This window comes from Macrosteles quadrilineatus, unplaced genomic scaffold (assembly GCF_028750875.1).
Source record: "Macrosteles quadrilineatus isolate MER2022 unplaced genomic scaffold, UCM_ALF_1.0 Scaffold_3__2_contigs__length_128488019, whole genome shotgun sequence".
NCBI lineage: Eukaryota > Metazoa > Arthropoda > Insecta > Hemiptera > Cicadellidae > Macrosteles > Macrosteles quadrilineatus.
Genome location: NW_026542596.1, coordinates 71,525,877 through 71,548,224, shown reverse-complemented (window position 1 = coordinate 71,548,224; position 22,348 = coordinate 71,525,877). Strand labels below are relative to the sequence as shown.

Sequence of the window (22,348 nt, the reverse complement as noted above, 5' to 3'; positions counted from 1 at the left end):
TGTGTCCATTATAAAAAAAAACTCATGGATGTCAAACAATTGATTGGTTATAGAAGGAAACACTTGAAAATATCAAATTTGATACTTGATAACTTAAAGTGAATTTCCCATATAAGGAATGAGCTATTTTGTGGCAAGACCTGGACTTAATGAGCTGTGTCCATATTTCTAGTTTTGATATGTCACTCTAGTGTAAATAATACTCATTAACTTTGAATTCACGTCATGTTTTGTGGTGTAAAGAAAGTGTCAGTTGTAAGGTTCAGTTATTGAAGTCAATGTTTTGTTGTAGGTTGAAGAGAACACCCCTGTACCTCTGAAGCTGCTCACACTCAATGTTAGCCAAGACTTCCGTACAAGATCTGCCGCTGGTTTCACCTTCAGTGTCGTCCCTGGGACGGACAGCGAGTGGTTCCATGTGGAAAGGTGATTTTGGAAACTAATTAGATTAAAATTATATTTCCATGTTTTGCTTGTGATATTCCCATGAACACACCATAGAAACATAAGCTTAGTGTTTAAAGCTTTAGGACACTGTTTATCACATAATATGAGAAATGTTTTTGTACAATTTGTAAATCTGGTTTATTTATGTACATTGTTTAGGTTTTAGTCAGTAGCTCCTTCAATAGAAATATAAAAATACCCACAGTAAAACTAGAATTAAGGTGAAGTAGAGTATACCTGGCCCGTTTTTGACCCTGTCAGCGCCATGGGCACTACTAATAGTAGCGCCCCTTTGCAATACATATATATATATATATATATATACAGGGTGTCCACAGACCGAGAAATTCTAGAACTATGCCTGAGATTTTTTTACCCGGAATTATGCGTGAATTTTGTATTTCTACCTGGAAATTTCAATTTACCGCGATTGTGCATGACAACAATGACATTTCCGTGACCAAGGGAGACGATAATATTCAACACACGGCCGCAATCACGGAAGACGATAATGTTCAAACGACTGCGGGAAACAGTCTGAATTTTGCCACGATCGTAGAAGACGATGATGATCCTCCACTCAACTGCGGGATATGATTAACATTTTGCCGTAATCGTGGGAGACAATTAATTACGATGTCTTCATGACCACGGGAGACGATTGTGATGTCTACATTGTCGCGAATGATGATTAGAATTTTACCGCGATACGCGCAATCAATCAATCAATCAATCAATCAATCAATCAGAAAAGATCAGAATGTTGCCTTCATTCCCGGAAGCTGATGATGATCTCTACACGACCACGGGAGATGATTACCATTTTGCCGCAGTTGCGGGAGACGATTAATGTGTTCACACGACCATGAGAGATGATATAATGATGTCTTCACGGCCGCTAGGGATTATCAGAATTTTTCTGTGATCGTGCAAGATGATGATAATGTCCACACGACCGCGGGGAAAAAAGATAATTTTGCCTCATTTGCGGCAGACGGCAATAATCTCCTCACGACCGCGGGGCGGGATATGTTTATAATATATTTCCGTGATCATGAAAGTCGATAATAATGTTTACTCAACCACGGGAAACAGTCAGAATTTTGCGACAGGATTCGAATTTGCAAGTGGGAGTGAGTATTTCGCGATCGTGGGGAACAATTACGATGTCTACACGGCCCGGAGGGATTGACAGAAGTCTACCGCTATCGCATGCAAATACAACCACTATTCTTTTACTTTCCAATTTTTCGGTGCCCCCTAAAAAAAATAATTGCCTCTCGCCATAGGCACGTGCCTACCATGCCTATTCGGTAAATTGGCCCTGGAGTATACTTTGTGCTTTTAAATACAGATACTGAATCTGTTGGTACTGCTCTGTTACTTGTGCTGCAATGAATTAACGAAGGCAGCATCAAAGCTTTTTTGTACTTTTGGCTTTGTGGCAATTTGAACTCATCGTTGGGAAAAAATAATGGACCTGGTAGTATTTAGCACAATTAAGATAACTATATTTTGGTCTAAAATAAAGTAAAAGAACACAATTATCCGGACTGTACAAAACAACTTAGACATCAATTTTATTAGTGGACAGAGAAAAATCAATTCCTAGTCCTCAATAGGATTGTAGTACACACTATATACTACCAATATCAATATCCTTTAATATTAAAAGAATCAAAACTAACAACTGTACAGCTAACACACAGTTTTGTGGCAGGTTCAATGGATCGCTGTATCTGATGATCAACGCAGACAGAGAGAAAGTCACTCGTCTGGAGGTGACAGTTCAAGTCAACCCAGTCAAGAAGTCCAGAGGCTTTCCCCACATGATCTTCCCTGCCTCATCCACCGACTTGGGTAATGCTTTCATCATCTTTACAAAATGAAAGTAAACCCAAATCATAGAAATTTGTCACTTGCAAGACAAAGGGGCGTATCAAACGCCCCTTCGTCTTGCAAGCGTTGAATCGAATTACAGTAGAATCCCTCTTATCCGGACTCCTCGGGACTGAGGCCAGTCCAGATAACGGTTTTTCCGGTTAAGCCGACGTTCCCAAAAACTCATTAAAATGGACCGTTTACGGTGATATTCTACTTAAATTTAGGAGAGCATTGTATTTAGACATGTGATTACTGGTCTCAAATCTTTCCCACGAGAACAGTCGTTACAGTACCGCCCACTTCCTGCCGATCTAGTCCGGTTAAACCAAATGTGCCGATAATAATTGTCCGGTTAAAGAGATGTCATTTCCGTCCACTGTAGTCCGGTTAAACCGATGTCCGGTTAAAAGGTGTCCGGATGAGAGGGAGTCTACTGTAGTACATTTTTTACATTGTAACCACACAATTGTTATGAAAACAATTGAACCAGGCTTTCCTAAGACACTGTAGAATATGTTAACGACAGGAAAACAGAAGTAAGTAGGCTACCCTCTTTTGTATCCATGAAAAAAGTATTTCAAGTATTGGACATATATCACCTTGAAAAAGTGGATGATCCTGATCAGTTGTAGCGTAGCCTAATACAATTCAGTTGTAGAACATGAAGATTGAGATAATGCCACTGTCTTTAATGTGGCTTACAATTTAAATTTAAGGCTAACATTAACAATGATGTTGTCATATACATGGGAGACTCTTGTAAAAGAAGTATTGCAACTTTTATACATTTCTGTAAGATGGATTTTAGACAATATCCATCAGTATATTAAACAACTTCAGAAATGAAAAAAAAAAAAACATTGTAGTGGTGGGTAACATGCTTTAAACACTGTGATTATCAAAAACTGCAATAATCTTTAATTTTTAAATGTCGGAGTAAAAGCAAAATTTTTAGAATCCAACCCTATGATATTGTTATAAAAATATTAACATATATTTGGTAGCTGTAGACATTGGATACTTTCAACATTCTACCATTGTTTCCAAATGCTATGCATTAAGCTGTGAGTCACTTATGAAAAGTAAACATCAGTTTTGGAATGGTTTCAGCTCCGAACGAGGTGAAGGTGGTATTGAGGATCAAGGACGCCAATGACAACTCTCCCCAGTTTCCCCTGAACGGACGACCTCTTGTGGCAGCCATTCCCACCTCGGCCACCTACGGCTTCCCCATCGCAAGGCTTCAGGTATGTCCTGTCCTGATATCTGTTGTGTAAAACAAAATAAACAAACTATCCCTCAATGCATGCTAAGAAGTATCTGACAGGCCAATGAGTATATTACTTTAATAATATGGGAATTTCAGCTGAGGACATCTTTTGCAGAAAATGCTTAGAGGAGGAGGAAAGAGCCTTAACATATTGCCTGTTGGCTATTCGTGCAAGCCCTTTGGAAAACTTGTAGAGAAATTAATAAGAGTCCTTGGAGGCTATCTCAGTTTTGAATTTTTCTCCATGGGAGTCCATGGAAGCCAACGGCCATCTTGGATTTGTGCGCCAAGATGCAATGTTAATTTCGATAAATTCAAACAGCTTTGAAGAGTTATTTTCCATCTCAAAATATCTTTTAAAAGAAAATATCACAAAAGCTTAGCAATTTAACAATTTTGGATGATAAGTGTTTTCGTGTAGGCAGGGGCACAATAAGCTAATAATAACAAGCATGGGAGAATGAAAAACAAGCCTGGCCCTTGATTAGAAAAATAACAAAAGCTTACAGCTTTCTCTATACCAGACTTTATTTATATCCTGGTACAGTCAATAGGATTAATGTATATGTGTAGCATTAAAAGTTATCCCCCAATCCTTGCTAGGTAAATATACAAAGGATGTTATATTCTCAAAAAGCTTATATATCTAGCAGTCTTTGATTACAATTAATTTGTTACATTTTATGATGTGAAGTTCAACTGTAAATACCAATGGATAGAACTAGAAATCATAGAGAAATCTCAACAGTTTCACATTTATTATTCAACTCTTATGTAGGGAGTAATACTTAAACAGTTACAGGGAAAAAGATAATAAATTCATCAAGTACACAAATATTCAAACAAATAATTGTACCTCTTTTAACGATTGTTATTTAAACAAATTTCACTATGTCAGGAGGTATACAATTTCTAGATTTTCATTATCACATGCTTGTAAACTATGATAATTTAAAACAAAAAACAATTGTAACGTTTAAATTAATTTATTAAATACAACTAACAAATGTGTATAAACACAATCAGACATTATTCCTTACGCACTATTGGTTCTTGGTATTAATTTGCACAAAGATATAGTACACCAATATTTAAATTAAATTATAATCTTTTAACATAATCAAATATACCAACAGCAAACATTTTCCATTTATATTTCCCATTAACTAGCTTACACTGGCGGTTTCAAATACCATCAAACCATGAAAAAATAATAGCAGTGTTCCATATATACCCAATGTGTGACAAAAGGCAATCAATGATATCTTGATAGGGTATAAAATAAATTGTGTCTGTAAGGGATATTGTCAATCAGCTGTGTCCTCCAGAGTATAATATAGAGATAACTAGATATAAGAGTCAAGGTTAAGAGATGTATCTCTTGATACACGTGTAAAGACTGAAAGACAGTAGATTAATCTGGCTCTCAATATTTTTTTATTATTTACTTCAAGGTAAACAAATTCATCCTTTTCTTGTTTGTTTACGTTTCCTTGTCTAAAATTACATCTATACTGATTATGCATTTGGCTTTTATATTATTTTTAACCTTTAGAGACCGACTCTATTAAGTTTATGACGTGCTGCGTAGGACTGGGGTACATTGAACAGTTTCTGCAATGTTATAGAAAAAATGCTATAACTTTTGAATAGCAGATATTTCTTGCGTGCTGTTGTTAGTTTTTTTTAATTGTTGAATTTAGATTTTTAAGTTTTTTTTTGAGATTATCGTTTATTTAACACTAGTACCGAAACCCCGGTCTGACAAGCCCACGGGAATTTTCACAAACGCATTATGGCAACACTGTTTACTTGGTAGATTCCATTCCCCCAATACCTTTCCCCCTTTTCCTCCCCTACCTATTGATATACTGTTTGTTCATTTCTCATGGGTGCCGTGACCTTGACAGGATGTCTGTTCATAACATGCCCGTCTCAGACGCCCAGCGTTGGTGTGTTTTAAAGCGGGGTCCATTATTTTTCAAATGGGGTCTCACAGACCGGGGGTTTCGGTTAACGTCAGCCTAGGTAGGGTTTCGGTATTAGTGTTAAACTGCAGATATAACAGAAGTTTATATTTTTTTAACAACAAATAACAACTTCCGAAAAATTGTAAGTTGGTCTCCTAAGGGATAAATATGTAAAGTTTGTGATTTATGTTGATATGTTTGTGTTTTATAGATTTTTACATAACAAAAGATATTTTATTAGTGTAGATGGATAAAGGGCTAGCTATGTAGTGCTGTGTACTTTCAATTATTGTGTTTTCTTTACTACAGTTTTTATGTTTGATTTAAATTGTTAGTGTGATTTGTTCAATAGTGTGTAAAATATGTTTTTTTTCACACATTATGTTACACTATGATAGTTGATGTGCCTTTTGGTTTGTTTTGGTCAATAGTTTATGTATTTGTATTTCCCAAAAAATCTCTGTTGGTGGCACAATTCTACTTCATTTCTAAACAGCACTTCAGGCTTCATCTTAAAACATGTGAACAAACGCTTCGTTAATCATTTTTAAAGATATCGCTCAAGGTTTAGTTATCTCCACAAGATTTATCTTTACATGGAGTATAGGAATTAGAGTACTCAAGAACAATTATTTCCTCCGTCACAGGCAACAGACGCAGATGAAGGGCTGAACGCAGAGGTTCGCTACCAGATCCTTGGAGGAGAGGCAGACTACTTCACCATAGATGCTGTGTCTGGTCATGTAAGAGCTGTAGCTAGCTTCGCACACCAGGCTGGACATGTTTTCGGGTTTGACGTCAAGGCTACCGATCGGGCAGGAGCACACGATGGGCGATCAGCCATTGCTAACGTTTTTGTAAGTGAATCTGAGACAAAATCATAGCTAAATATATTTTCTTATAGGCCTATGCTTAGATTAACCCTACCTATGAGATGGAATAAATTTCAACCATGAACGCATGCAGGAATTTTATTTAAAATATGGAAACCAGTATCCTGTTTTAGGGGTATGAGAAACAGGCCTTTATTTGAATACAGCAAGCTGCAAAAAATACTTTAAAACATTGTTGTTTACTGTGTAAAGGCTTTAAACGTCCTTAAAACTTTTCAAAAACACTTATTTGTCGACACAATCTGTTTAAGAACATTTTGAATTTTAAATTAAATTTTTGTTGCTACCTTTGCCTGTGGGCACCCATAATTTCAAGGTATGTGATGGTAATGCCTATACAGGTTGAATAACATAACTGGCCCCCATTGGTAACTCAGAGTCTATTAAATTTAGAGAAAACAGTAAATGAAGAATTTTAACAATTTTTTTTTATATAAAAAGTATGAATTCCACTTTTCAAAAAAGGCCACAATTTTCATTAAGACAGCTAACTTTCTTCTCACATTTTCATCATAAATAGAAATATTCCCATTTCTATAACCGAGTTAAATAGAGTTTAAAGCAAGATAAAGTTTGGAACTGTTTGCGGAGAGCTTAGCAAGCGGTAAGCTGTTGAAGTTGGCTCCATGAAGAACAATCACAAACAGATATGAAACAGAAACAAAGCAGTTGCAGTCGGTTTTGCTGACTTTACTCCCCAATTGAACTGTTTGCTAACTCTCTTATGGCTGCTATTCAGCGTGATTATCAGACGTTATTAGCAACTTAGTACGGTTACCAATCATGCTTTCAATTTGTATCACACAGAATTGTTTATATTGAGTTTTAATTTCAAATGGAGTGTGATTAAAAAACAAACTTTAATTGCTGATATTTAAAATTAAGATGGCTTTTTAAGTGGTCAATTTTTTGCCTTTGTTTTTTAATGTAGTAGTTTGTATATTATCCTATGCACATTTCGCCAGCTTGTGTGACATCTTCAAGGCGTCTTATGTTGTTGTACAGTCACCAACAGTTTAGTGTGTATCAAATAAATAAATTGACTAAAGTGATAACGATGGTCCTACAACATAACAAGACACCATGAAGATGACACACAAGTTGGTGAAATGTGGATAGGATAATATACAAACTACTACAGTACTTACTATCTTACTATTTTTTTTTATGTTGCAATGTTTTGTAGTTAAATGAATTAATTTTTTCCAGGTTTATGTATTGAATGAACAGAAGAAACTTGCATTGATTATGAACGCTAAGCCAATTGATGTAGAGGATCATGTGGATAACATAACAAAGTAAGATTATTACTCAATTAACAATTGTAATGCGTTTTCTAACTTATTTACAATATTTAACACATTTAGTCATTGCAACATGCTTCCTGTGTAATCACATCTATTAAATGAGAGAAGTGTATGTATGTAGTTTGAAAAATCTAAAACTGCAATCTACTATGATTTACAAAAAAGTTACTTTTTATGGTAATACTATTATGCCTCCTATATTAAAAAAATTATGCAATGTAAATGTACAGAGTATCATTTATTTCCTTTTTAGCGAATTTCCCATATAGGGAATAAGCTATTACCGTAGTACTCATGGTAAGACCTGGACGCGGGACCGATTTTTTTTTTCGATTTGAGGTCCCTAGAGGCCAAAAACACCATCCGTTCAAATTCATATATATATATATATATATTTATATATTTATATATTTATATATATATATATATGTGTCCGTCAGCACGATAACTCGAGCAAAAATGATCCGATTTTGATGAAATTTGGTACAAACGTGTAAAAGTACGTTTATTCGAACGAGTTCGCGATCCAGCATGATCGGACCATGGGAACGGGGGTTTACGGGGGGTTTTATGGGGTAAAAATAGGTTTTTCCCATTTTTGACCCAAAAAACATAAGATTTAGCAATTTCTTTCCAAACCATTTTGTAGAGCTTAAAAAAACAAATAATTTAGTATATTGAAGCGTTACTATGCGCCTAATGGTTACGGAGAAAATTCAAAAAAATTGTAAATTTAAAATTCCCATGTTATTCTTATGGAGAATAAGTAAACTGTTGTAGTTTGCTTGTTTGTGAACATATTTTGATCAAATTTGGAAAATGTTTTTATTTCTTACTAACTATTCACATTTTACAAAAAAAAAACAGTTTTACCCTCCCTGATGCAGCAAACCTAAGTACTTGTTAAACTAATTCTATTTAAATCAAGAATAAATGTTATATTTTTAAGTAGACATTTCAGTGTAAATCCAATCAGTCAAATGGAAATTCGCTTAGTCTGCAGGTTTGCTGCAGCGGGGGTATTAACTTTTATTTTAGGGTGTAGCATAAATTACTGCTTGATTAATGACCTCTAATATTATTTTGGGCCTGCTAAGACTTTCTCTTTTTTTGTCCTGGAAAGGTCATCATTTTGTCGTGGAAAAATATGGGTCTGTTGGCAATACTGGTTCTTTGGAAAAAACAGAGTGGGTTCCAATGCATTTCCGCACCACTACCTTACACCACTTTACCACTGGCTAGAACTCAGTAATCAGATGTGTTTATTGTTGGACTTGAACTCAATACTCTAACAAAATTACCAATGTTTTGTGTGTCAGCAACAGGTACTAAATAATTTTTAAAATTTCTTACTCTATGTTGTAAAACTATCACTAAAATTGATTGATTGATTTGTTCTGTGCAGAGTCCTATCTAACATCACTGGACTGGACGTAAGATTGAGAATGCTAGAACCGCACAAAGAGGACACAGGGGAATATACGGATGCGTAAGTATAACAAAATGGTAAAAATAGTGTATACTTTCTTAAAAAATATTTCTTGATACCGTATGAATGACAGTGATGGCATTTATTTAACTTGCCATAATCACTCTAAATGTACTATCCAAATCTCCAAACATTCATTGACTACTAAAAACATATCTTCAGATTTCACACGATTTTACTCAGACTTTCAACATCCTGTAGTTGTTCTGTTTAAATATGTTCAAATATGGTGTGAAAGGTTCTGTAACACTACATTTGTGCTAAAATATGGTTCAAATTACCCTGCTCCATTTGATGCGAATACTTCTTTTTCATTGGTTTCAACGGATCTAACGAACTTCAGAACTTTGAATGGATTACTAGATGTTTTGGTCACACCTGATGATGGACTCTAGGGGTCCGAAACTATAGTAGTGTACTTCTAGTGAAGGATAACCTAACAAAGCAAGGTACTTTAAACCATTCTGGCCCATATATTACACTATTTACACTCATAACTGTTAATTTTTCATTATCTTCTTCAATTAACTAGAAATTCTTTTTACTCTCGATTTTGTTACGGCAACCCATATTTTATATTCAGCTAAATAAACAGTATTTGTAACATAGTTTTAACATTTTTATTCACAAAAAGGAATAATTCATAAGAAACAACACTCAAACAATTTCCTTGGTTGGGGTTTAGTTGTAAGTTTGACTTTTTTCCTTTATAAAACAAATGGGTTTTGATGTTTCAGAACGGACATGTACCTGTATGCTGTGGACCCTATCATGAATGTTATTGTAGACATGGAGACATTGAATGAGTAAGTTGAGGTTTTGAATGTCATCCAACTGTGAATAACTATTTTGGCTTCTATATCTGAGATTATTCAAATACTCTTATTTTATTTTTTTTAATTAATTTATTTGAAAAATCACAAAATCTTACAACATTTTATAAACAAACTTGCTGCATAAGCCAGGAAAATTTGGCTTGTCTGCAGCTCATAGAGTTAAACTTGTTCTAGATAACAATGTACTTTGTCCCTTGGTAAGTCCTTCTCCATATATAAAAAACTGTAATTTTATTTATATAGATTATATTTTTACTAGTAAGATATGCATTTGCAACTTTGTTGTATTCACAGAGTCTTGTTGTTTACAGAGTCCTAAGCTCAAGACAGGATGAAGTGAAGCGTAGTCTGGAGCCGCTGCATGTGCTGGAGGTTGCAGGAACTGGGGCAGTCTACCACTCTCCACCCCGGGCCATCCCCCATCCCCCACGGGCCCCTCTGCTCACAGGGCTGGAGGTGGTGACTATAGTTCTCGGATGTGTCGTCTTCTTAGGAGCCCTCACTGCGGCGTTCTGCGTCGTGTGTCTCAGCAAGAAGAGGTAGGTTGGTTAAAATATTTTGATTTCTTATGGTATTTATGTACATTGGAGGTTAAAAGGATTGCGGAGATTGTCAAAAAAGTGCACTGTGACAAAACTTACGTTTGGATTTATAACTGAAATAAACCTAGGAGGCTTGTTTTTAGATGGAACTCGGTAAACAAAGCAATTAATAACCTCTCAAATTAGATCTGATATCTTTTAATATTTTTCCCAGGTATCTTAATTAACACTCACACAACCTCATTTCACCACACATTGTTCCAATTAAAGTTTCGTAGTATAATTTGTTCCCAAGTTCCCTATAGGTTGTGATTTGATTACTTTACTAAACTGGATGTACCAATTATACTTCCATTTAAAAAACTAATTTTGTGTATATCGCTACATTTTTGGGAATCAACCAAACACTCATGATTGTTGGGTCCCTTTACGTAGGATTCATCCCAAACGGAAGGATTGTGTCAAAATAGTGTGAACACTCTAGAAATTTACCAGTACAAAACAGAGGAAACAATTTTTGCATCATACAAATTTTAATTGTAAATACATTTTCTGCAGAAGTAAAAAGATGGGAGGCGGCTACCCCATAAACAGCATCGACCTCTCTATGTCAAAGCAACGTCTGGACTGTAAGCCTCGCTCCCTCTTCTACTCTGGGGCCTTTGTCGAGGATACATCAGACAGTTATATCTCCCAGAGATCAGACTGTGCGCGCCACATGCGCCACGGGAGACACCGTCATGCGCCGTCTTGTGTGCGCCACCACTCTCGCCGGCGAGCACCTGCACGTTCACCTTCCACTAAGGTAAATTCTCAACTCATATTTGTAATTTGTATGAATTAATTAGTTTATAATGGCAGTCACTCGTGAAGGTACATTTTTTATATTGCATGGTTACCTCAAATCAGTTTAAAAAGTCAGTAATTAAGATAGGGTGCCAACTCTTTGCAGAAAGAAAGTAATGACATTTAATATTTGTCACATACAACATTCTAAAATTTATTATTTGATGTCCAGTCTTATGGAGAAGGTGTGTCTTCTCCATACTCAAGCAGATTTTTAGATTGTTGGGCTGAATCCTTTGATTTCTTAATTACCTTGACATTTTCCCCTGTCATAGGGGTCAACATCTTTCCATTGAATCAGCTCAATGCCACTAAAAATATTGACATGTCACAAGAGTCAGATCATTTTTCAGACACATTCTACACAACAAGGTTCATAGGGAAAGAATTCTGTGGACTGAACCTATGGTCATTCCTCGGGTAGGATAGGAGGGATATCCCATTTTAGCAATGATGTATTTCATTGTGAAGCTTATGACATGTAGTTTACAAAAAATCAGTCTCATTACTTTCAAGCTAAATATTGAAGGTACACCTGTGTAAATTAAGCTGGAACCCATCAAAATTTGTAATACAAGCCAAACTTAAGGTGCTTTCCAGTAATGCACAGACCCACAAATGAAATAAAATGTTCACAGCTGCAAAACAGCACCCATTCGCTCCTTAGTGTAAGAATCTGCACTTTACAAGACTTTACCCATATAGTTTTAGAGTTTTTTCAACTTAAAAAGATCACTCTGTTAGTGAATATTTTAATTATGTGATAAATTACCTACTAATTATTGTTATGGGTACTCAGCAGATGCTGGAGCTGTCACTGGCGTCGCTACATTCGAGTGCGCGTGACTCAGGCATAGGAGACCCTGGCAGACGCGGACGTTGCGCTTGCGGACACTCAACCTCGCACTCATCTGCCAACAGTAGCAAGTGAGTGACGATACTCATGGTGTGATCTTTGCTGGACCACCACTGGACTTGTGGAGCTTGTTTGGAATATTCCTAGAATCATTTATTTAAATTTGCAATGTCTCAAAAATGAAATTTGTGTTTGGAAAAGTAGAAACTTGAAAAAATAAATCAACTGGTAGTTATTTTTAGTTCTGAATGTTCCAGAATTGTACGAGTTCATTTTTAACTTAACTATTTAAGAAAATATATTAGAAATCATTTTACTGTATAGAGAATAATTTAGGCTTCAACGTTACAACTTTTTCAATTGTAAAAAAGATATTCTTTAAGAGCAGTTGTTTGACAAATATTTACAAAAAATAATTGCATGCTGTATACTCAACAAGTTATGGATTGTTGGGTAAATTTAAAGGGAATATCCTAAATAAGTTAAAGTTACACTGTTCATGAATATTCACCGTTATATTTGTATTGATTACCGTACTTATAAACCATCCATATGGAGGACAAGAATGGTATACCATAAGCAAAGAGAATAATGTTTGCAAGGAGAGTGAATATTATAATAAACACACATTACTAATACAATTCAATAAAAACACTCAAAGAAGTGTTAAGTTTTATTTATCTTTATTTTTTATTGTCCACACAAGTGATATTTTGTAATGAAGAACCATTATTACTTTTAAAGTAAAGTGGTGTAAATCTCTCAGTTTTTGTGGATAGATTGGTAATCAAACCCGTCACTGTAACTCACACCAAAGCTGGAGATGCTAACCTCCAGGCTAGTATCATTCCCATGATTGTCCATAAGTATTACGAGGGATCTAAGTTTTTAGACCAATACTAAGCCAAGATTCGCTGTGTGTTTCAGTGGCAGCTATGAAGATTCACTAAAGTCTCTCCACAGGCATCAAAGCCACAGCAGTGGGGGCAGTGCAGGAGGGGTGGGAGGAGGGGGGTGTACTGGACATGGCGGGGAATTCACCCTCCAACGTCACCAGCGGAAAGACTCCATCTCCATGATGCAGCCTCCGCCACCGCCATTCCCAGGCTCCGCCCTAGTACGGAGGCCTAGCGAACGGATGGTCATCGCACGATGAAACTCCTAGCGAACGGATGGTTGATGATAACACCTCCGACACTTGTGTAAACATTGTACATTGTTAAGTTAAGTTGTTGATATATTTGTGTAATTTAGTTATTTAAATATGTAAAATATGTTTTTATAAAATTGTTTTTAGCTGTTGCCATATATTGTTGTTTTTTTATTACCTGACCACAGTGAACCACAGAGTACATTTGTTGGGCTGGGCTAGGACATTTTGCATTCTGTTTTGGGAATATCATGTAATTGATTACCGGTACATGTATTTGTGGTTTGATGTATTTGCTTTGCTGAAATTGCTTTTTACAGCCATTAATCATGTGTTAATGATTGTTTATAACATTGGTTAGCTCTGAAGACATAATACCAATCAATGGTTTTCTTTTCATCTACATCTTAGATGACAACTATATAATATTTGAGTTAGTTTTGCCTAGAAGCATTGTACATGATCAACTTATTTAACAAATGTTCAAAAGTAATGTTTATTTCTCAGTGTGGTGAAATTTTTCCTCTACCAACCTTTAAGTATGTCTACATCTTAGCAAAACTCAAAACCCCATCTTGAGCCTGCTTGTATAAAAACAATCTTATGATCCTCAGAGTACACAACAGAAGGTAAATACTATGTTTATCATAGAATATCTAGGATATTTTTATGCAGAATAAAATGTATTTTATACTTTCTCCTTCGTTAAAAATAGATACGGTATTAAAATATATATTTATATTCATACTTAAATTAATGATTGTTTTTTTCCAGACTGTTCATGTACAATAATATCATGATCAATTTGGTACTCGATTTATATTCAAGGTAGTTCCTAATCAACTTGTCATGTTATTCACATTTTATATTCATTTATTAACGTTAAAACAATTCAAACAATCAATGCTTGTAAATTAATAAAATAAATAATGTGTGATTGTTATATGGCACTCAAAAACAAATAATTCCTTAAAAATGTCATTTAATGTATTTTTCTATCAAACACTTAATGTAATCATAATTTTACAATTTCCAAAACAAATAACCCCAAAGATGATGAGAAAATCTTCCTTATTAACTCTGATAAGAGATGCTATTACTATTACCTTGTCAGAGACTTCATCAAGCTTAGCTCTCTCTTTAATCTTCTTGAATTCACTTCTTTTAAAGCAGCTAATTAAAATATTCATTTCCAAGGCGACTCCATAAACTACCTGTCTTCTAAGTCCTTTGAAGATTTTATTTCAAAGGCTTGAATGAAACAAGAAATTGCCTTTGAAGAAAGTGTACTACTTTTACATCTGTTTGTGGAATAAACTCTATATCAGTTGCTACAGTAGTGGAACAAAAGGTTACTGTCATTTCATCTCAAAGTCTGTTCTGGGTTGAATTATACTGTGAATTTATAACGTTGTGTTTAAAAGTGGAAAATCTTGGATAATTCAACAATATGCATGTGGCACCTTTTTTATTATAAAAACTCCCAATTTCTTATAAAAAATTAACAATTTTATTAAAAACTATGCAAAGTAAAACAGTTGGAGATACTGTTTTTATAGGTGTACTTTAAAACTTTCTGTTTTCTACTACAGTATTTGCTAATGCCAAATAAATGATATGAGCTTATGAGCAAGTTACTTATATAAGGCACCCTTTATACTTAAATACAATTTACAAATAAATTTTCCACTGGAATCCAAAACACAACCAAGCAATTTCTTAATTATGGATAACAAAATTAATATTGAAGCAATGAAATTGAACCTTTAAATATTGTTAAGCTTTGTCAATGAAGCTAACCAAAATGTGTGCATTTTAACATGTTTTAACATTTTAAAATCAATGTATACACTGAGTAAAGCTTTTAGTAAACTTGAAACTCAAAGGGTTTTAATAAATTAATATTGTTTCAAGAGAAATCAGATTCTACTGTATCACTTGCAGTCTGATTTTGTTAAAAAGTAATCAATGAAGTGTCACATGTCCTATTAGTGGAAATCTGCAGCCCTGTGATATATCCAATTACTGAACTGTATTTAGCTGTGATATCACCAACTATGTAGCTCTGGTAAGAGAAATACTGTTTGATATATATACAGTCAACTATATTGTGTTGTTACTCTCCATGGGAGTTAACTATCGTAGAAATATTCAAGTTCTACAAGTTGAGTTCCACAAGTCAAGTTCTACAATTTGAGTTCCTCAATTTGAGTTCTAAAATTTGAGTTCTACAACTTAAGTTCTACAATATTTGAACTCTACAATTTGAGTTCCACAATTCTCGTTCTACAATTCGAGTTCCAAAATTCAAGCTACTATACAAATACCACCTGCCACCATACCATTGGCCTACTATTTGAGTACCACATATCAAGCTCTACTGATTTTAAAACTGTTTTCTATCACCATACAAAATGGTGATAAAGATAAGTGTATTTCCTCTCTAGAATTAAAAATGAGTATAGCGTAGGCAAGATGCCCTTAGTATTTTTATTATTGAAGTCAGATTGCTTTAACCTGGAAGATTTTTTAAAGCATAAAGCTTGATATCCTGATATTTCAATACAGGGAGCCAAAACTCTCCGGACTGGGCCTGTTATAGGACCAGGTCCTCTTCAGCCTTGACAAATCTTTAGGGGATGTGCTAGGAGTTGAACCTGTCCCTCCCGCATCAAAGTACTTGTACAGAACGATAACCATTGGGCTAGCAACACACCCTCATCCCTAAACCATCAAATGGTAAATGCTATTCAGGATCACACATGTAACCTTCTAATTAGCAAGACAAGCAACATAGCAACTCAACTTCTAGATACATGAATATAAAATATTAAAACAGTAACAAAGCGAGCTGGTCTAGTGTGGTCTTCGGTCCCTATGGTCCCAGGCTCATATCCTGACAATCTCACAATCACCAAAGAATATCCAGATGATAATGCCACAACCTCTATAAATTATTTATAGGCCTGGGTTTAATTTTTTTGAAAAGTTTGTGAATTAGATAATAATAGTATCAAAACGCATTCTACACATACCACACAGGTGCACCTAAACATTGTATTCAGCTGATCCAAAAGCTTGGTAACCAAGCATGTTCAATCTCAATCAGTGGTAGAACATTGGTTACCAAGCTTAACTTTTCAATTAAAAAGTTTAAATGTATCAAAGATCCTTATATTTTAACAACTATTTTTTATGACTTAATTCCTGTTTCTTATAACCATACGAGTAGTAAAGTAGTGTAATCAACATGTTAGATAAAGACCCAGTTGTTCTTGTAGAGATTAATGGGTTGTTCAGGACTTTCCCCAGGGCGTAGTTGAGACTGTACTTTGTCGTTGTTTATTTTCTCAACACCATTTTTCTAACAAAACAGTTTCTCTCTTAAACTAACTCAATTACAGGTGAAAACATTCAATCTTATGTTTTGTATTTTTTTGTGATTTAAAAGTAATAAGGGTGCCTAAGGAAAAGTGAGCCCGAACCAAGGAATATTAAACCTAAGTACATTTTAGCTACTTACACAAAATCCTACTTTTGTGAGTGCATTTAGGCAGTAAGAGACTAGTTTATGAACTATTAAAAAAGAGGACAAATGCCATTGGGGTGGGCAGGAAAGAAATTTATAAAAAGAATAAAGTTTAAAAGGTATTAGTTTTTATATAAATAAATATCAAAATGTTTAGCTTGATTTTCGTGTTAAACTTACATTGAAGTATTGCACATGGTTACTACTTATTGTGTGTTAATTATGTTTTGTTTTCTATGTTAACATGATAATGCGGGCACAGAAACATAAGAGCATACCCTATCTTGGCACCCAACAATTCCTTTAAAATATTTTAATATGCATAAATGTATATAAATAAATAAATGTATAAATAAACGTTAGCTCACATTTGTTTAAGGCTTCAAATATATACTTAAATGTATATTAAACATTTAAAACCACTCCCTTTCAAAACGTAAAAAATGGCAATGGCGAAAAAACACACAAAATAAAATAAAAAAATTACTGTATTAAATATTCGTTATTTAACAGCTTCCAGAAAATTTGTCAATGGAAACAAAAACTATTAATTTTCAAAAGAGACACACGAGCTAAACTCTGTTCAGTGATTGGATTATTATAATTTAATCTAACGTTTCAACTTTTAAGTTTGCACAAAACATATTTAAAGAAATTTACACTTATTAATTTAGTGCAGTTAGCATAAAGCATAAAACAAAACTTAAGTTTTTTTTTCTTGAACACAATTACACATCTCATTGAGCTTAATTAAACCTCATTTAAACTTTAGATTGGACAAAACTGTTGATGAGAATCTGTCAAAATGTAATTACATTTGTAATTAATAAAGATGCCTCGCAGCAAATAAACTCGCGATTCTCATTTCTAATCATACGACCGAACTATTTCTAAAATCAGCTCTTAAACATGAGTAAATCGAAGACTTTTCACGCTGTACTTATTAGATATATTGAATCATTATTTTACTATTATCATTTATCTATGTTTGTGTAGGTGCAATAATCTTTAACTGTAAAGGATTCTCCATATTTTTCCATATTTTAAGAAAAATAGGAAGCTTATAAGATCAAAATATCCGCAAATAAAATGTTCAATAAGCATGATGTTTCCTGGATTGAACGAGGCTTCCGTTGATGTTGGTTCTCATTTTACCACGGGTTATTTTGCCATCCGATAAAGTTGTTTATGAATAGACGAACATTTTACTCCTATATACAATAATACTTGGGTTATGATTTCTCAATGCAATTTTCCTTGTGTTAAAAAAAAAACTATAAAAATAATTTGGAAGTTTTACTCTGATGTAGTTTTTTTTTGCAGGTATGTTAAATAATGTCTTTGTAATATTGTTAAATGGTTTAATAGATTTTTTGAAAAGCATTGTTTTCCCGGCTTTAATGTTTTTAACTTGTACTATCAAGACTGGTGTTTCATATGGAAATTGTATTTTTAAACGCGTAGTACTTAATAAATTTCAGGCCCTAGTGACGAAACATACTATTATTGATAAGCATGTATAAACCAAAATTTTGTTTTAAATTGATTTATATTAACATATTTCGTTCACTTTTCTATACTGGAGTTTTTAGAGCTTTCAATGACGAAATCTTGTCATGTTATACTACAGCAAAAACAGGCTGGTATCAAAACATCCCTTGCGGGTCTAGAATAGTAGTTTACGCAACGATTGCGTTAAGTTTGTCTTTACGACACGAGTAGAAAATTTAAGGCACGAGCCTTGGCGTGTGCCTTAAAAACTTCTACGAGTGTCGTAAAGACTATTAACGCGAGTTGCGTACACTACTTTACCTACGACAGTTTTTTAATTACTAACAATCTGGTTTTTAATTACTAAAAATCACTACGCATTACTTCTTAGAGAGGTTATGTTTTCGTTTATTGTCAGTGCCAATGAAATAAAAGTGATGCAACGACTTATTGTATAATCAGCTGATTTCCTGTAATTACGTGTTTGTAAAACTTCGTTAAAAAAATACGTTACCTTTTTCAGGGAATGTGTTCTGCTAGCAGCATTCTTACTATAAATACTGCATCAGGTACAATAAGAAAATTTTGCATTTTGTTTTTGACAACTGAATGATTATAGTGAAACAGTTAATTTACAGTTAGATCTCAGCATCGAATATTATAGAATATTATAAACAGTTTTTTCTCTCATTTCCATCTCGTCAACTTCACTTTCACTAACTGACATTATTAAATCAGTTTAATCTACCTTCCTTTAACTTCCACAAACTTAGGTTAAGAATACGTGAGTATCAACAGGAACAAGTCAGATCAACAATTAAATTGGTCAACTGATCAGCTGATTAGTTGACGTTCGAAGCATTGCACTTTCAATTCTTTTCTCTCAATACTTGAACCTCATTGGTCCGTTACCTGTGTTGATATGAGAAAAACTATGCTGATATGAAATGAAACTATGCTGGTATGAAAGTAAACAGCTGTTAAGTGAAACTTTTCAATTCTAAGAACTGAACTGAAATGGCTACTTTAAAAAACGGTCATAGGTAAAAGATCTTTTTCTCGTAGAGTAAAATCAATCAGAGTAAATAAAGTAAAATTATCTTGTTTTAACTTTAAAATTGGTACGCTGATTTTTCCGAAGAAAATAGCGCCGATTTATATTGTTGTGTCATTAATAAGAGTAGTTTGTGCTTATCAGCGATCCACATTCAATAATTCACAACAATATTGGCTTGTACAAGGCTTGACATTAAAATATATCAGTCATTCTAATTCAAATTTATTATTGTGTTGGTGGGGTTATATATGTCGCATAAAGCGGTAACAACTTACAATATAGTGACAAACTGTAAAGCACAATGAGGTTAGCCTAAAGATTAATGCAGTATACCATTAATATTAATTAGCTCAGTGTAGGTAAAGAATATAGTTCACCACACGGACCAAAATGTCTTGTCGACGCTTGTTCATTTTCCGACCTCGTTGATGATATTTGCTATCGCGACAACAATGGGACATCAAACAGCTGATCTGCTGGGGGAAAACCGCTTTTGTAAAACACCAACATAATTGAGTTATTTCCCTACAAGAAAATTGTTCTTTAAACAATATTAAAATGTAGTTTAATCCGTGGCACAACCGTTTAGCAGGCATGGTACTTGGTGAACATTCTGACTTCGATAGGCAATTTAACACTTACAACAATTTATTTTCCTTCAACTAATTTTAACAATAAGAATTTCAGATACCGTATTTAGCTTCACTTTAGTATGTTACTTGAAGTAACATATCTACAATCTAAACAGAAGTCAACATCTTACAGCGCTGTCAAGTCTCAACCAAGTCTGAGATTGTATGATGTTGACTTAGTAGATGACGTTCTGTCTGTTTATTGAAATCCCTTTAAGAACATATTACCTGCCTTAGAAACATATTGATCGTGAATATTTTTAAACATACAAGTTTTAAATTCTTTCTAAACAAACTCAATGGGGGTTGCACTATGTTGTTAAAAATTATAAGTACCATCACATAGAAATTTCGATCAAAACCGGGTTTTTTTCGAACCTACGATTTTCGCTTTATTTTATAGTTTTTATGGAAAAGTAACATAATTTACAATAACTTTTTGAACAGTAATTTTTACAGGGATGGGAGTGCTACGATTTTGTTCAGATTTTAAATGCCTAAAACATACAATATTGTTATCAAAATCGTTTGGGTTGTTTTTGAGAAAATCTGATTTTCTGTTATTATATGGGGTTTTATGGGAAAATCACCATAAAAATCTACATTTCAAAAAAATTAAAGAAAAGCCTGGAGATACCATGAATTAGTACATACATACAAAATTTCATTAAAATCTGACCACAGGTGTGGTATGTAGCTCTGTACACATCCACACATACAGAAACAAACACACACACAGACATCACTAGTTGGACTTAGGCTTATGAGTCAAGAGGAATGGCAACTCTTTTTTGTTAGTGTTAGTGACTTGGCCAATTGTAAATAATACTGAACGGCTCAATAAATCTTGAATCTTGAATCACTTTGAAAACCTCTTTTTGGGGTTCAGGGGGGGGGGGCTCAAAACGGATTATTCACTCAAAAACTCAATTTCAAAAATTTTGACGAAAACAATACTTTCTCCATATACTACGTATAGGGGGAGAAAGTAAAAATGTCGTAGGTTAAGTACGCAATTTGCGTAATTAGCCTTTAAGGCACTAAGGACTATCTTAACGTAATCATTGGGTAAACTACTTTATATTATTGGTAGTTTGTTTTTATAATACTTTGAGGTAATAAACATTGTAATTCCGAGGATTGCATCATTAGCGACAACACTGAACACTTTACAAACTCCCGCTCAAACTTTGACCTTTTCGAATCTCTGTCGCCAGCGTAACTAATGAATCTCTTTCGATGGATAATAATGAGAATATCGTAATGCCTTTGGATCGTTATCGTTCTATTACTTGACAGAAGGAAAAACAAATTGTTATAAAAACTCTTTCTAATAATATTTTGAGTAATCACAAAATCTAAAATCAGGAAATCTAAATGTGTACCTTAAATTTAAACATCGTATTTGTAGCTATTCAGACATTTCACATAAAAATGTGTGTTAACAACGCGGGTTGTGGTTTTTATAGCAATGCGCATTTGACTTTATACTATTTCAAACTTTTTCAACACCAAATTTCTTTTCATGGGGTTTTTAATAAAACAATCAAATAAAGATAGGAGAAGTGTAAATTCATTGGAAATATTTGGGATAATTGAGGTATTTATTTGTGTACTGGGGTTTTTTTTATTAAAAACCCCATGAAAAGAAATTTGGTGTTGAAAAAGTTTTAAATAGTATAAAGTCAAATAAATCCCTGTAAGACAATATTACCTGCCTTAGAAACACATTGATCGTCAATATTTTTAAACATACAAGTTTTAAATTCTTTCTAAACAAACTCAATGGGGGTTGCACTATGTTGTTAAGAATTATAAGTACCATCACATACAAATTTCAATCAAAACAGGTTTTTTTGAAAGTACGATTTTTGCTTTATTTGATAGTTTTTATGGGAAAATAACATAATTTACGATAACTTTTTGAACAGCAATTTTTACAGGAATGGGAGTGCTACGATTTTGTTCAGATTTCAAATGGTTAAAACATACAAAATTGTTTTCACAATCGTTTAGGTTGTTTTTGAAAAAATCTGATTCACAACAATGAATCTAGTTTTCAGAATGATATTCCTTTATAAAGACATTTTAGCCTACAAATTACCTATGTATATTGAGAATGATTGGATACCTACTTAATGCCTTAAAT

The 22,348-nt window shown here is 33.9% G+C and overlaps 1 protein-coding gene across 1 annotated transcript in view; it reads left to right on the top strand.

Annotated features, from left to right (window-relative positions):
• LOC128989295 (cadherin-89D-like) overlaps nt 1-13,496 on the top strand; it is a 101,507-nt gene extending 88,011 nt beyond the window's left edge. The window contains exons 18-28 of the mRNA XM_054411174.1: nt 293-426; nt 2,168-2,307; nt 3,442-3,578; nt 6,219-6,428; nt 7,674-7,762; nt 9,177-9,260; nt 9,998-10,066; nt 10,408-10,635; nt 11,197-11,443; nt 12,284-12,411; nt 13,268-13,496. Of these exons, the coding sequence (XP_054267149.1) occupies nt 293-426; nt 2,168-2,307; nt 3,442-3,578; nt 6,219-6,428; nt 7,674-7,762; nt 9,177-9,260; nt 9,998-10,066; nt 10,408-10,635; nt 11,197-11,443; nt 12,284-12,411; nt 13,268-13,496 (1,695 nt within the window). The remainder of the gene's footprint in view (nt 1-292; nt 427-2,167; nt 2,308-3,441; nt 3,579-6,218; nt 6,429-7,673; nt 7,763-9,176; nt 9,261-9,997; nt 10,067-10,407; nt 10,636-11,196; nt 11,444-12,283; nt 12,412-13,267) is intronic.
• Nucleotides 13,497-22,348: the final 8,852 nt, after the last annotated feature.